The sequence below is a fragment of the Arachis stenosperma genome, chromosome 2 (genome assembly GCF_014773155.1).
Source record: "Arachis stenosperma cultivar V10309 chromosome 2, arast.V10309.gnm1.PFL2, whole genome shotgun sequence".
In the NCBI taxonomy this organism is placed as follows: domain Eukaryota; kingdom Viridiplantae; phylum Streptophyta; class Magnoliopsida; order Fabales; family Fabaceae; genus Arachis; species Arachis stenosperma.
The window spans coordinates 89,437,077-89,454,477 of record NC_080378.1 but is presented as its reverse complement, the minus strand read 5'-3'; the positions used below and the strand labels follow the sequence as shown (position 1 = coordinate 89,454,477).

The 17,401-nt window shown below is 31.1% G+C and overlaps 1 protein-coding gene across 1 annotated transcript; it reads right to left on the bottom strand.

The window, feature by feature from the left end:
• Window positions 1-201: 201 nt before the first annotated feature.
• On the bottom strand, window positions 202-5,873 carry LOC130960244 (probable pectate lyase 8). Its single transcript, XM_057885594.1, has 7 exons — window positions 5,712-5,873; window positions 5,518-5,574; window positions 4,938-5,006; window positions 1,898-2,540; window positions 1,688-1,791; window positions 1,011-1,149; window positions 202-923 (listed from the first exon to the last, which is right to left on the bottom strand). The coding sequence occupies exons 1-7, from the start codon at window positions 5,792-5,794 to the stop codon at window positions 702-704; spliced, it is 1,317 nt and encodes a 438-aa protein (XP_057741577.1). The 5' UTR covers window positions 5,795-5,873; the 3' UTR covers window positions 202-701.
• Between the last annotated feature and the right edge of the window lie 11,528 nt (window positions 5,874-17,401).

Genomic DNA, 17,401 nt, shown 5'->3' with positions numbered 1-17,401 from the left:
TTCTCTGGGTCCATATGATTTTTGACTTGGAATATTCCTATATTGTGTATTTAACTGGATTGGTTTGTGAAAATTTTATTTTGGTGCTTGTGCTTCGCTGTTAAACAAATAATTGTCTGAGCATTATTTTGCAATTAAAGATTTAACGGAAAAGCGCGAGTTTACGGCAGTAGGATATAAAAGGGATAAAATTCTGTAGACAAATGCAATAACTGTTCCAATAATACAAACTGTTTCCCCTTTCTGGCCCATTTTTGTTTGGGACAAATCACGAAGAGCATATAAAAACAGGGGCAAACAAAGGCCGAATTCTATGACGCTATATAACTGGGGGAAAAAAGAAACTACATAGTAAGACTAAGAGTAGAATATGATTTGACGATTTGTTTCCCCCTAATAGAAATTATAAGGGGTAAATGCTCTTTGCATAATTGAAGCCTTGTAAACGGCTTCTTTTAAGCAATTCACTGTTATCAATTTGATAACGGTCGACGTATGTGACAACATGTACAAATTTTTTTTTTTTTAATATGATATCTAACTTGGGGACGAGACACGACATACGGTGTCACCACAATTGCTGCAAACTCAATGGGATACATCTACAAGACTGTAACAAATGTAAAACAATGACGGGAGAAGAAGAATGAAAACTTTTCTTTCTTCCCAATGTTTTATATATCATCATCCTGTTTGGTATTTTAACACATGTAGCCCCTGCGGCAGCTAAGAACACCGGCGCCAGAGGTGAGGGTTCCGACCAAAGAAGAGGATTTGGCGGCAAGACTCGAGGCTCTGGCATAGCTTGACGCAGCTCCGGCTCCTGATGAAGTGAAATATGCTCCATTCAGAAGAAGGTCTCCCTCGGACCTCCAATTCCACCCTTTCCATATTGTTTCCCCTGTATCCACCCTCTTTGTCACCTGCATACATCGGTTTTTATACATTTTTAGAACATGATAAATTGCATCACCATTCACCGCACGAAATTTATTGTAATAAGATGTTACCTCCTTAGCAAAAGGGTTCTGAGGGGCAAGGTATCTGTTGCCCTGGCTGTTAATTGTGGGATCAGCACTGCCGCCAATTGCATACATCTCCCAGTGAGTATAGTCATTGTTTACTACGTGGAAATATCCATGTCTACACCTGCATTAACCATAATACGTTTTCACTATTTAATATCCAATAACTCTATCTCTATTAACGTATTTCTTTTTGTCTTTTCTTGCTCTTTCGATCTAACTTTTTTTTTCCTTCTTTTTCTTTGCTTATAACAGTCACACACTCACCACTCACAGACACGGACCCGGATATGTACTTTATAAGGCTCACACATTTTTTTTTTACAAGATCCGAAAGATATAGCTAAAGGGATAATCATTCATTACCATTGTCTATTGCCTTTTAATGGCTTTCTTCTTTTCAGAAATGGACCTATATCCCATAGGAATAATCACTCATTACCATACGTCTTAGTGGGCCTATAAAGCCCTATAAAACTAATCATATACGGCCTAAATCCGACACAAATAATGGAATTCCCTTGACCAAAAACTATTAATAAACAAAAAATAATGGAAAGCCAGATCAATTGAAGTGACCTGAACATTAATAGCAACAATAACATCTTAGCTGTACTCATATAACAAAATGGAAAATTGTACGTTTGTTTATGTTATGTTACCTTGGCATTCTTTGGATTAGACCCTCCCCAAAATGGTTGTAGGCAATCGTTACTTGCATCTGCTTGTCCCGAACATAGGAGTCACTGTGTCCTAGTAGCATAACCTGTAACAAGAGTGTTCAATTTCGATGAACTCAATCACTTAGGCATTATTTATATTTTAAATAAAATATAAATAATGGAGCGCGAAGGGGAACATGGATTAAATACCTCATTATGGTGGGTAAAGTAATTGTTAGAAATGGTAATAGCAGTTGAACCCATGATGGCATCAATGAGTCCATCAGCACAATTGGACAGCGAGTTGTGGTCAATCCAAATGTGACTTGAACCAAAAATTGAGATTCCATCGCCATCAGCCATGGTCCTCCATCCATAATGACTCGGCGAGCTGCGAACCATGGCGTTCCCAGTTGGCTTGCAATCATGGATATGGAGGCCATGGATGATTACATTGGTGATGAACTGTAGTGTGAGGCAAGCACCATAAGCAATGTGAACATTGACACCACGAGCATCTATTGTCTTGAAGCTATTCATGAGGAGCTCTTGTTTCAAAGTAATGACCATGTCCCTCTTGAAGACTATCCACAATGGCCTGTCTTGGATAACAGCGTGGCGAAGAGTGCCGGGTTTGGGATTAACAGGGTCATCATCGCCAGGGTCAGTGACAACATAGTACCTTCCATCACGGCCTCCAATGGCATTGCGGCCAAAACCAATGCCACAATCTGCCAAGCGCTTTCGGTGAGCGAACCAGCGCTTGTCGCAGCGCCAGCAGTCGTCGATCGGGTTGCCAGATCCACATGAGAAGAAATTCAGATTCCTTCTTGCTGTATGGTTGCGAATGGTCCTGTTTTCACATTCATCACAGTAATTTTGTTAAATCAACTGCTAATTGACTACAATAATTTTGTGATAAATAACGTGGTAGGAATCAGTTCTTCATCAGAATCAGAATTGTTAATAATACAAGCCAAACTTTTCATTGCATTTATCATCTGACGTTTGGAGTAACTTCCGTCTTGTTATGCAATTCACATTTTTTTATTCAATCATATGTGATATGTCACAGCATATTGTGATTTAATAGCAAAAGTTTGATTAGGAAAACAACAATTTCAGATGTTAAAGTTTAGTAGGTCATAGTTAGATGAAAATATATATAGAAATTTCAAATTATTAAAAGACTTGAATATCCTATAGACATATGGAAAGATAACTAATGGTTAACATGCACGTTACAAGAAAACCATGTGGAACTAATCATGTTTTGAGCTTTCGAATTTTGATTATAAAAATTTCCGACCGAGCTGAATGAGTGGGTCATGTGGGCACTGCAATTATTACTATGTATACGGATATACGGATAGGATGATACGATCCATACGGAAAATGGGGGTTGACATCTTCCCTAAATAATAATTTGTTCCTATTAGGACTTGGGGGTGTCGGTGTTAATGGCCAAAAAGTTCATTGAGGGTTATCACATTGAATAAGAGATATAATAATTGTGTCAGATATAACAGCTGCTAGATCAGCCAAAGCAAAACAATGTGTAGAAGATGCTCATGGCCAAACCAAGACCAGATCTAATGTTCAGTTTTGGAGCTTATGAATGTGGACAGGCTGGAGAAGGTAGCTCATTCATGTGGCATACCCCACCTTGTTGGGTAATGCGGGAATCGCATAAGTTCCCAGAGTGTGATTCGATAACTATTAGAATATTATATATATATATATGGTATCTCTCATGCAGAGGATGACATACACACACGAGATTTTTCACCACTGATTTATGAACTTGGTAGGACCAAATAAATCATGTGCAAAAGATGAGACCATTAGTACTGTATCCCATTGGTAATGAAGACTTTGAAGTAGTACTTCACTGATTAGAATCAATCTTTGAATTCCCTGCCAATTGGGCAATTTATTGTGCATATGCCTCTGTTCTATCGCGTTACCACTCACTGAATTCCCTAACCTTTTTTTGTGTGGTATTTTATTAATTGTTCCTAACTTTCACCTACTGTCGACCAATGAATGTGAGTAGGGAAGAAACTAAGGGACCACGAACTACGATTTTGTAAGGAGAAAGCTAGATCATTTGTAAGCATTAAAAACAAAATAGGATTTAAACAAAGCTAGAAAATGTGGATTTTAGGTTTTTGAGAAGGTGTTTAAACTTGGAATCAAGATTTGGATAAGGGGAAAGAAAAAGGAAGCAAAATATATGTTTAAGCAACAGAGCTGGATCTGGAGACATTAGCATGTGATGAAGCTGGCAAACAGAATATATAGCGACTTCAGCTTTTCAAAGCGATATATCGTCTAGAAACAAGGAACATGGTGGATTGGTGGTTGATTTGTTAGAACTTAGAACCATTGAAGAGAGCTTGATATGATGAAAAACTAATTAAAGCAACAACAAAAAGAAAAGTATAGAGAAATTTGAAGATATATGGTGCCGTGGGTGAAAAGAAATAGCTGAAGGCCATTTAATACGGAATAAAAGTGTACTTCTACTACATGCAAAACTTATGAATTTTAATTAAATAGGTCCTGGCCTCTCAGAATTCGAAGTTGCAACTAGGTGATGTTGCTGAAATGAACACTTTCTGTTAACGATGTTTGACTTTCCGGGTGGTATCTTAAGTGTTATGTTAATGAGGCATTAATTTTGGGTTTAAGCCCAAGAATGAAAAACAATAATAGAGTTAGCTTCATGACAAAGCAATAGGTTAAACAAAAGATGTAAAAAGCATAGCAGCTTTGAGTTAAACATTTTACCACAACTATAGGACTATAGGAGTGACCACCTTGACTGTACCTTCAATTCACTAGGCAGATGGCCACATAGAAGACACGTAAGGGACATTTATTACGATCAATTTTGTTGTTGCAAATTTGTGCTTGATCTTTTAAATATTTTTCCTAATTTTGTGCTGGATCTTGGATACTGTTGATAATTAGAACAAAGAAAATGCTGATTGCGAAACACTGGACATGTGAGTCCTTTTTCCTAAGCACAAGGACCAAAATAAACTAATACAGTGTGCACATGGCATTATGGCAATGGCATATGCTGTGAAAGATAAGAACCAATAATATATCTGGAAAAGTTTCAACAAATATATATAACTGGAAAAGTAAGTAAAATAAATATAATAAGTTTATATTTTATTTTTATATACACACATGCACGGAGAGATGGAGAGAGTGAGAGAGAAAGGGAGAGAGATATTACGTATCAACCATAGAAGCTATCTCCTCTGGATTATCAACGGCGTGCTCATTCATCAGAGTGTCACCCGACCTGAAAAATCGTAGAGAAATAAAACGAAAGGGAAAAAAATTAGCAGCTGAAATGACACAATTAACCCCCCTTTCCTGCAGTAACTTTATAATATATAAAATGTTATTGAAAAACAGGTAACAAATTGTACTTAAAACAAGAATAAAAAAGGTAAATAAAAGAAGATAGATGAGATAGTATTTTATAAAGAAAAAATGTGTGATCTGAATGTGAACGCTTTCATCGTGAGACTGAGACTGAATGGGAAACACAAATGAATAAACTAACGTAACAGGATTAACGGTTCGGATTTCCCAAGATCCGATCTCAATGGCTTAGAGATTTTCTCTGTGCTCAAGCTCCAACTTTTCCCAACCAAATCCAACGGTTCCAGCGCAGCACATTCGCATTGAAACCGTTACGGTTACGGTTACTACTCCAACGGAAAATAAACGACGTCGTCAACGTCTAAAAGAAACCAGCTCGAAGCAGTAACAACTACTAGTGAAAACCGACACTGCTAAACACTAACCTCTCCACCATTGACGAGTTCTTCGAGCTCTGCAAGCTCCCCGTTCCTACATTGCCCCTGTTCCATTATCGAAGCACCGAAATTCAGAATTGAGACACACCGAAACTCACAAAGAGAGAAAAAATCTCTCGCCTTTGATCGTTTGCATCACAATTAAAGTAAAAAAGGATTTAAAAAATGAAAATTTCACGGACTCGTTAATTGAGGTAGCGCGGTAAGCTGAGAGCAGCGCCATGAGCAAAAGACAGAGCGTGAAGCCTTTCATAGAAACCTCCATTGATGCTTTTTTCTTCAACAATGGTAGCTTCGATCTTTTGAGTGTCGTGATGAGAAGTTTCAGGTATAAGAGGAGAAGAGAAAAGTGGTGGAGTTTGGGAGAGAAGGCAGAGAGAGTAGAGGGGTTTATATAGCGAATAGCATGGGAGGAGAAGAAGAAGAAGAACGTGGAGGAGTTGTGGGGCTAAAGTGTGCGCTGGCCGAACACAATAGTATATTGGAGGGTACTTAACCATGGTTAAGTTAGTAAAGGCATTTTCAAACAACCAGGTTTAGAGTTTAACCATCTTAAACGGTTAAAACCACCTCCAATCCTAACCGTCATTAACTGCTTTTACTCTCTCTCTCTTTCTCTCTCCGACGTGGCATGCGCTTCCTCGGTCACTCGCTCCTTCTCTCTTTCGGAGGAAAAATGGAAAATACTCTCCTTTCATACGATGGGACCACTTAGCTTATTGTTTCCAATGGAGCCATTAATGTATGTATATACTTTTTAATATTTTGTTAAAAAAAAAAAGGAGAATATATCTAGATTGTAAATTAGAATGTACCAAAAGAAAAGTTTGTAAACTAGTCCATTGATTAATTTGCCTATCATCACTTTATTTTTCTTATGTTCCAAGATTCAATTCCATTTCCAAAGAGGTGATCTAGGTGGTGTTTCGATTAAAGAAAAAAAAATCGTACATAAATTTGTTTGGTAAAGCCAAGAAAAAAATTTTGTCCTATATACTTCAATGTGAATGACTGAATGCTAATGTAGTAATCCCTATAAAACATGATTTATTATTAGATACAATAATTAATGTAACAGGACTTTATTTATTTTTTGGGTAAAGTGTGAAATTTAGTCTTTAAAGTTTAGAGTGTCTTATTTGAATTTAAAAAAAATTTATTTAATTTTGATGTAGTTTCATTGTGAGGTCAAAGTTAAATAATTAAGGAAATGTCCTATATATCTATAAGATCGATAATCTAGAAAATAACTCTAGAAGTACAAAATCAACCGTAGATGCATCAATACATTTATTTATCATTCTCCTTAGTTTTATAAAAAATATTTCATTTAAATTATAAGAAAAATAATAAATAAATATATCCATGTATCAACGGTTGAGTTTGTGCCTTTAGAGCTTGTACTTATTCTTCAGATTATCGACCTTGTTCTTGTATTGCTGTCATGTAGGACATTTCGTTAATTATTTAACTTTGACCTTACAATGGGACTACATAGAAACTAAATGAAACTTTTTTAGATTCAAATATGACATTTTAAATGTTAAGGACCAAGAGTCACCAAAAAAAAATCTTAAAGACCAAAACAGGATTACGCCCAAACGTAGAGGACCAATTTAGTAGTTTATCCTATTTTTTTTTATAAAAATATATAAGTAGTACATTTAAAAATAAAAAAATAATTATTCTATATAAATATTAGATTACTTTTAAAATTTCAATTATTCATATAAGATATAATAAAATAAAAATTTAATATTTGTCTAATTGATAAGGAATATAGTGTAAGTATTCAAAAACCTACCACACTAGTGTGAAAAATGGATAAAATATCCTTGTAACTATTTTTATCGTCACTTTTCATATCCAAATGGTGCTGGTTAATGGGGTCCAGCAAACTCCGGTTAAAACGGTATTTTCACTGTTATTTCATCGTAAAATATCTAAATAACTATAAATACATTTTTATTTTTGTCTACCTTTATCTGGAACATTTTATTCCAATTTTTTTTATCCGTGACTGTCACTCTGAGAGATATACAACAAAACTATTTTAATAGAAATTGGATTTTTTTTCTATAAATAAATGACCCGCAAATGTTTTTTTATTATAGATAATTTTAGGTAAAAATTTGCTCTGGTATGGTATAGTAGTAAATCAATACGTATTACCATGGTAAAAATATGGATAAACAAAAATAGTTTATTTTGTTTTGTTGAAAAATAAATATGTGTCGGTACAATAAAAATAATATGGCTTAATTAAAATTTGACATGTGGTCGATTCAGTGACGATCCAAAAATTTTAAACAATGGAGGAAAACGTGTAACATAAAAACAAAAAAATAATCTTATAAATATATCAAAATATATAAAAATAAATAATATTAAATATTAAATAAACTTTTATTATATTAAATAATATCGCGAGAAGATGTGGTTATTAATTCACCTTATTATACAATAATAATAATAATAATAATAATAATAATAATAATAATAATAATAATGAAATTAATAAAATGATAAATAGATTATTTTTTAATCAATAATAAAAGTAAAACATATTTTTTTATAAGTTATGTACGATAAATTGTATTTTAGAAAAAAAAATATGCACCAAATCTCTCATATCCACATTGTATATTTTATAAATTATTTAATAATTATTCAATTATTTAATAAAAATAGACCAAAAATTAATTTTAAATAATAATAATAATAAATTTAGTTACTTAGATAAAATAAAAGTACAAAATGTGTTATTGTTTCAATTTATATTTGAAAACTAATTATCAAAATACATGTCTAATACAAATTCTTTAATTTACTAGTAAATATTAAAATTGAGTAGAAAAAAATTTAAAGATATAAACTTTAATTAAATAAATTTATTAAGGAAATAATGTTATAATAATATTTTGTTTTTTATTAAATTAATTTAATAAAAATTTTATCTTATATTTTTATATATAAATTAGAGTATAATTTTGATGTATATTATAGTGTAAAATAGTTTATATAATTATCCAATTATGTTTATTTTCTTTGCATGATCATTCACACATGCAAATACAATTAATTTAAAAGTAGTTAATTTTTATAATATAGTATTACGTAATTAAATACATGTGTACAACTATTTTATACTAACAGTATATCAAATTTTAATTCTAAAAATTAAAAGATATATATAAAATAAATATTTTAATGCAAAATTTAAAAGTTATTTTTTTAATGTGGAGACGAATATAATTTTTCAATGGAACATATATATATATTTATACATATATTTTTTATATTTTTTTAAAATATTAATGGGAGTACTTGCCTCCACAAATTAAAAATAAATCCGTCTCAATGAATGACATAACACAAGTCAGCAATTATTTTTTATTTTTTTATTTCTAGGACATGTTATATATTGTTTATATGAAATTCTCCTTCCAATTAGCTACAGAAAGATAAAGTACTATTTTTGTAATATTTTACCATACAAAATTTTATACTTAAGTCATAAACTAAAGATGGTGAGATATTATGACACCTAAAATAAAAAAATACATATACATATTCAAAAGAGATATAATACACTAGTAGTCTATGAAAAAAGAATAACAAAGACAACAACTGTATCTTTCATAATGCAGTAAAAAAAAACGTATAAACACATGTGCAAAGAGATACAAAAATATATATAAGATTTAGAATATAATTATATAAATAGTATTAGTCTCAACCTACGAAGAAAAAACTGGCTAAACAATATTATAAACAAAAATATATCAAAAATACATTCTGTTTCTCCATACAACAAAAGCTCTCAGAAGAATTTACAAATACGTGTTCAAAAGTGGAGAATGTATACTCTGTTGGGAATAAGTAGTATGATCACAATCCAATCAATCATGTGTTAAATAATTTGTTATTGTTATTATATTAAAATGTTAATATAAAAAGGTCCTTTGATTAAATTTATAAATTTATCATTGTGATAGTGATCATAATATTGAAAGATGAATATTTTATAATTTAATCTAAATTGTTCTTAGTCACAGGATTATCAAAAAGGATATTATTATAATCCGAAAAGATCAATATATATATAATGGTTTTCATTGGATGAAGATTAATAAATCTCATTTATTAAATTATATCAATATATATATGTATGTATGTATGTATGTATGGTGCATATAGAGATATGACCATTGAACTGACTCACTTTAAGAATTCCTAATGGTTATAATTACCACATATTTGTCAATAGGATATTCTCAAGATGAACATGGTAATAGAATTTCCTTTGACCTGCGACTATCATGGTAATTAACAATGTATTTATTATACTTTAATTCCGGACACCTAATATCCTAGGGTACTAGTTGAATGGATATTGGGTATGATTTAAATATTTGTAGAATTAATTATTAGTCAATAAGGAATCCGTCAACTCTCGGTAAAGAGTTTGAACTCTATGATTATAATGACTGAGATGAATAAAACATTGGCCAAGGAGATTGAATGAATGAAGAAATGAGTTTTTTAGGTCATTCACAGATCATTATAATAATGGTAACAAGTTAGAGGTTGACAATTAAACCATACTCTAAGGGTTAACCAAGAGTTGGAAGGATAGAAGGAATTATACTTTGTTCTTCTGAGGTTCTTAGTGAAAATAGATTACTTCATACTATCGGGTCGTTGAGGAGTGTTGCTAGATGTCAACCTTAATTAGTAAATTAGTATGACTAATTTACTACCCGCGCATAGTATTGAACCTATGGGGTCACACACTAACGAGTGTTTTAATTTTTGCTGTAAAATTATTTAATTATTATTTTGATTTGATCAAATAAATAATTATATTAATTCAAATAGAATATTATTATATTATTTGCTAGCACCAAGAATATAATAATAATATGATAATTGAAAATATTAAATGAGATTTAAGAATAATTATTTATTCTATTTCTAAACTTAAATTCTAAATTTGGATGAGATCCTAACTGATTTTGTTTCAAATTGAGTTATGATATGATTCATAAATTTGAAAGATTCAAGTTTAAAATAGTAAGATATGATTCAAATTTGAATTGAGATTCAAATTTAAAATCAGTAATAAATTTCATACTATATATATATATGCCAAGAGTAGAGGAAAGAAAGAGGAAAAGAAAATAAAACACGAGTTTTATGCTTTTACCTCTACATACATAAACGTATGTGAGCCTAATTCTTGGAAAAGAATTTTATGGCGTGCAAAGAGTTGCAAGAGATTTCTCAATTTAGATCAGATGTCCATTGATCAAGGAGTTGACAGCAAAGGTTGGTCTCGGCGGGAATACGCATAGCGCCTTCATACCATCGAAGGAAAAAGTGATTTTTAATAGCCTACACAGGTATTTAGATCTGATCTAACATATTATATTATTAGAATAAATTTTAAGTACAAAATAGATCTTTAGAATTACCTTCTTTTCTTCTACTGCGTGTTATGAACACATGTTTAAATCCTTCATACACTAAGTACAAAATAAAACTCGAAAAGCAGTCTTCGCTTTCCAAGAGAAATCCAGCACGCTCAGTAAAGTGCATCACGTCCTGTATCTAAAAATTCAATAAAATTTCATAATGGATGAGAATCCGAAGGTTCCCAATAGGGTATTGATTCCAAATAGAGACTATGTAAAAAGCTATGAATTCGCTAGGCAATCCTGAACTCTAATCAACATAAGATTCAAGCCTAGGGTCCTTTCTGATCCAAACAGAGTAATCAAAAAAAATCTCAGCTATATCAGTGATCTCAGATTCTCACTCTTCTCAATTTAAGTTGTAAGTTCTCTCAATCTCATAATGGTTCAAAATTTAGTAATTCAGGATTCAGTAATTTGTTTAGTAGTCATAACAAACACAAGTAACTAAGAGTCAAGCACAACCAGAAGCATTTACAGCAAGTAAGGCAAATAACAGTTAAACAAAAATAATCACATAGGCAAAACAAATACAGTATGCACACTCAAGAAATTTCACATAGATTCAGATGATGCATGCCTATCCTACTGGCCATGAGCTTACGCGCCAGTTATTCTACCAGAACTCGACACATCCGGTAGCTGACCCGGCGATTATTTTGTCAGAATTCGACACATCTGGTAGCTGACCCAGATATCATCTCTCTATTCTACATTCTCATTAAGAACTTGTTTTCTCCCATATATATAAAATATAGTCTCGCCGGGTGAGTATCCTGTACACCTTGCAGGTGAGTGTCCTGTATATCTTGCAAGGTGAGTGTTCTGTACACCTCATAAACAGAGAGAATGTAGGCAGGGATGAGACTACCGTCCCCACATCACATTGCAACTACAAACAAGTGAGATGAAACCTCCGTCCTTGCATGGTGTAGGTGCCAATCCAAATACGCAAGCAAGACGAACCCACGACCTTGCCTAGCAAGTGGGACGAATCCTCGACCTTGCCAAAATAATCATAATCATGGTCTTTAATCAATTTCACCAGTCATTAGATTCATTAATTTCTATTTGTTTGTCAATTCATTGATTTAATTATCTCATGAGTGGAACAATGCTACCGTCCTCACTATAGACGGGACAAAGTCACCATCTCCACAAAGCAATAACGCACTAGACAAGTGGGATGATACTACCGTCTTCGCCAATCCGGTCACTCAGACCATAATTTATCATTGTCATTGACTTAAATTAGTTTTATAAGTTATTATGTTCTTTATCCCCAATTCTTTATTAAGTAATCAGCTTTATTTTCTCGTGAGCAGGATAACAACACCGTCCTCACTGGAGGCGGGACAAGGTCACCATCCCCACTTAAATTGGAGCAAGTGGGACAAGTCACAATCCTTGCGTCTTACCCAAAAAATTAATCACTTATCATTAATTTTAATTAATTTTACAAATTATTAGGTGTATTAACCCCAATTCGTTGTCAATTTATCGCGTTTAAATTCATTAATTCCCAATCTTTTATCAAATTGTCAATTTCATTAACACGTGAGCGGAATATTACCACCGTCCTCATTGCGGTGGGATAAAATCACCATCTCCACAATAATTTCATCTGGTTTACCAAGTTGTTATTCGAAAATTAACCAGTTCATCTCATTATATCACTTTTCAGTGTATTCAAAGCTTAATTATTGGTTACTCTCTACAGAAGTTAGAGGAGTTTATAAACAGACTAGGGAGGCTAAATACATAAAAACAAAATTTTCAAAAAATTAGCACAATCGGGGCATGCGTGCGCACAATTTCAATTCGGGTTAGGACATCATGCGTATGTATTTCAATTATATTTTTATTTCATGGGTACGTATGCCCTATACGTACGTGCAAGGTTGTTTTCATTCATCTCTGTTTTACAATTCATGCATACGCATGATGCATATGTATGTGCAACTTCAATTTCATGCGTACGCATGATAAGTGCGTACGAACAGATTCAATTTTGCTAAAAATTTTGCAACTCTGCATAATTCAATTTTTTACCCCTAAGTTCAAACATCAATAACTTTTGCTACATTTATCAGTTTCCATCCATTTTTAGACTATTTTAAAGATCTTTTCACTAGCTTTAATTTAAGGTAGATTTCACGTAAATCTAAACTACGAACGCCAAGTTATGACCCGTTGAAGTTCGTTAAAATTCTATTTTTACCAATTTTACACAAATGTTCATTTTTACCAATTCACATTCCAATTCAGTTCTAAACCATCCCAAAGCCATTTATGAGCATCCTCAATATACATCTATCAATTCTCTATCCTTCCTAACCATTCAAGACCTAATAAAAGATCCATTCCACACCATATTTCAAACAAACTAACAATCAATTATCCAATTTACTCTTATCAATTCAATAATGTATCACACGTGGCAACGCCACTGCTTACCTCAACTTACTAAGTAGGGAAATACCTCACCTTATCACGACTTTCGGACCAATTTTCACGTCAATTACCATATTAGGCACTCATACCACAATCTCATGTTCAAACTCATTCACAAATAAGCATTCATATTATTCAACAACAAATACAACTCATAATTCACAACCAATTAATCATAACAACTACCATTTTCATTCAATCTTATCCTAAGGATAATTAACCTAGATTTTTACATAATGTTGCCCAATGTCTATCCAGAATTAAGATCCATACATTCGTTAACGACGGTCTCAACCTCGAAAAAAAATCTCTTCTCCGGCATTTCCAACGTCAACCAGTCTAAGTCCCACAAAAATCCTTACCAATGTGATCCTCAACTCAATTTCGCACCGATCCCACGCCAAGCAAATCTGCTCCACGCCAAATTCAAGCCAAATAACTCATAATTCATCTAATCACATAAATCTTCTCATAGTTCAAGTCTAGGTTTTCGCATATAGTGAAAAAATTTGGGAATTTGAGATTCTTTATCTCGTCTCACATAACCTTGAGTTGAAACTCTATTAGAATTTGATGTGATTTCACCGAGTCTAGGATCGGGTAAGTGTCTCAAAAATAGACCCAATCATTATTTCGGACTGAGTCAAGACGAACCCGACTTCACCCGATCCATGTACACCCTAAGAGAACTAAAAAAGATATATACATGTCTTAAATTAATTTCAAGATTATGTGACATTAATTATAAACTTATTATTTTATTTTTAATCACACTTGTTGAATTAGAAAATAGATTAAAGAAGCACCAAATTAGAATTTATAGACAAATTTAAGTTCAAATATGGATATTAACTTTTTTGGTAACAAGTTTTTTCTTTATAAATAAGTTTATCATAAATAAATTTCTTTATAAAATATTGTTAAACCTTTAAAGACCCGGCTTTCACCCGATTTGGACTCGGTATAGTTGCGGCTCAAAAATGTTAAGTTTCATCGGGTTTAGAATCGAGTTAGGGTCTAAAAAATTGGCCCAGTGTATATTTAGGGTCAAGTCTGAGTAAGGACAAACTCGATTTCACCTGACCCATGAATACCTCTATCTCTTGGAATTGACAAATAGGAGTGTGCATGGGTCGGGTGAAACTGGGTTTGATGTGACCCAGACCCGACCCGAAATATATATCGGGTCTATTTATTAGACCCGAACTCGATCCTACACCCGATGAAACCTATACACTTTCGAGCCACGATTATACCGGGTAAAAATCGGGTGAAAATCGGGTCGTTAACGTTACGTTATCTTGATACCTTCTTATAAGTTATCATGTGAAAATATCCAAATTTCCAAAACTTCAACCATTATTTGACATGGTAAAGTTCACTTAAAAAATATAACAAGAACCAACTCTTCTCTAAAATTAAAGCATAACCATAATCAATACTAATATTGTGTAATAACACCAAATATTTAAATCAATACAAATAACACAATATTATGCATTAATTAGTCTAAAATCTTATGCATTTTAAACATAAAATATTAACTTATAATCTTATAATAACTAATAACACAAAATATTAAGATTTACAATACTTAAATTCCACACAAGAATAGTCATCATCCATCACTAATAACACAAAATATTAATTGTGTATAATGACGGGCCACCAGGCCGATTTCGGGTGAATCGAGGCATGGTCCGGACCCCACCCGAAATAATGACCGGGTCTATTTTTGAGACCCTTACCCAATCCTAGACCCGGTGAAATCACACCAATTAACCCCTAAAGTGTTTGAGACCGGGCCGGATCTTCGGGCCGGGCCGGACTATGCACACCCCTATTGACAAATGTGGCTGAAATAAGGGTTGGGAGTGTTAGTGTGTGGGTTTGGGCCTTGGCCCCAAGTGAGACCCAATCTTAACCTTTGAAATAAGTGCTCGAGTTTATGTTCTAAATATTTTTCTTTGTCATTTTTACAGTGTTAGTTTTTCTCACTCAAAGTATTGAACAGATTTAAGCCAGTACAGTTAATTTAAACGCCGATACATATTTCTCCGCAATTGGTTATATTTTTTGCATTCAATTTTATTTTCTAAATTAAAATTATCACAAAAAATTTTTCCGAATTATAAATATTAAATTCATAATCTTTTTACTCTCATTTAATTTATTTATTAATTATTTAACATTTTAACTTAATTTTTATAGTTTTTATTAATGTTGTTTAGACTAAAATATCTATTTTTATTATTGTAACAAAAATTACCTTTTAGAACTAATTTAAAAAAAGAAAATAAAATACCATTTTTAGATTGAAAATTTTTAATTATAATAGGAATTAAATTTTGAATTTAATTTTAAAAAACTAAAATATCCATAAATTCATTTTAAAAGACTAAAATAACTTTTTAGCATTAATTTTAAAAGAATAAAATACTTTTATAATTAAATTATAATAGACTAAATACATTTTTAGTAGTACTTTTAAAAAGGTTAAAAAATATTATAATAATATTAACAAATATTGATGATTGGTTGTATTATTAGAAATTAAAAGTTAAAAATTTGAATTAAATATTAAAAAGATTAATATAGTAGCCTTTCTAGTTAAGTTTTAAAAGGGTAAAATAATTTTTTTGGGATTAATCTAAAAAAAAGACTAGAATACTCCTTTAAAGTTAAAGTTGTTTAATTGTATTCAAAAATGATATATTTAAACTTTTAAAAAGACTAATATACTTGTAAAATTTATTTTAAGAGAGTATAATATCTTTGTAACACTAATTTTAAAATGGAGAACAAATAAGCTTCAGTTTCTACTGAATTATTGGAGACAGGGAAAATATGAACGGATAGGGTTTCTATTTTTTGTGGTTTTTGGATTAATATTAATTTGATTTTAATGTTTGATAAGCATAATAGGATATCTAATAGGATATCTTTATAAAATATATATATATATATATATATATATATATATATATATATATATATATATATATATATATATATATCTTGTCTTCTCACAAAATAGCTAAAAGAGTATTTTTGTCGTTTGATAATTAATTATAACGACATTTCAAAATTAACAGTTATGTAATATTGTACATCTATAATTATATGTACATTAAAATTAATTATTAAAATGATTATTAGTATAAAATATATATATTTAAATATAATGTAAATATATATTAAAAATAAATTAATATATATATAATTGATTTTAATAATTAATTTTAATATATAAATAATATTTTTAAATATTATAATATATTTTTAAAAGATAAATAAAACATAAATGCATGTTCGCACAGATCATATATAATCGATAAATTTAATTTTAATAAATGTAAAATTATTTTACAACTTCTTGTTCATTCATATTTTTGCTGTACCAACACGTGTTAACTTCTCATTGTATCAAAAAACACCTAAAATATATAAAACCGTAAAATTAAACATCAATTTAAAAGAGAATGTCAAAACAGTGACACCACATTACACAAAATACAAAAGTGAAATGTTTTACATAAAAAAAATTATTTTTTTTGCATATAATATTATATATTAAATATTTCAAAACATTATATTTATTATAAAAATTTATTTCTATATTCTGAATAAGTACTGTATTAGAGGAAAATAAAAAACCTCTAGTAAGCGTTTGTTTTAAAGAATTCTAGTTTATTCTCAAGAATTGTCCATGTATGAAAATATATTATTAACATATTTATTTGAAGTTTTGAACTCTAATTTTCAGGGGAAAAAATACATTGTATGTAAAAATTTAAAATTTTTATTCTTATGTAAAATGTGGGTATTTGATATTTTCATAATAAGAATTAACATATACAATTGCTATTATTATATCCCTTAATATATTTCTTATATTATCAAATAGTTCTCCTTCTAAGTGCATTTTAGAAATTAAGAAC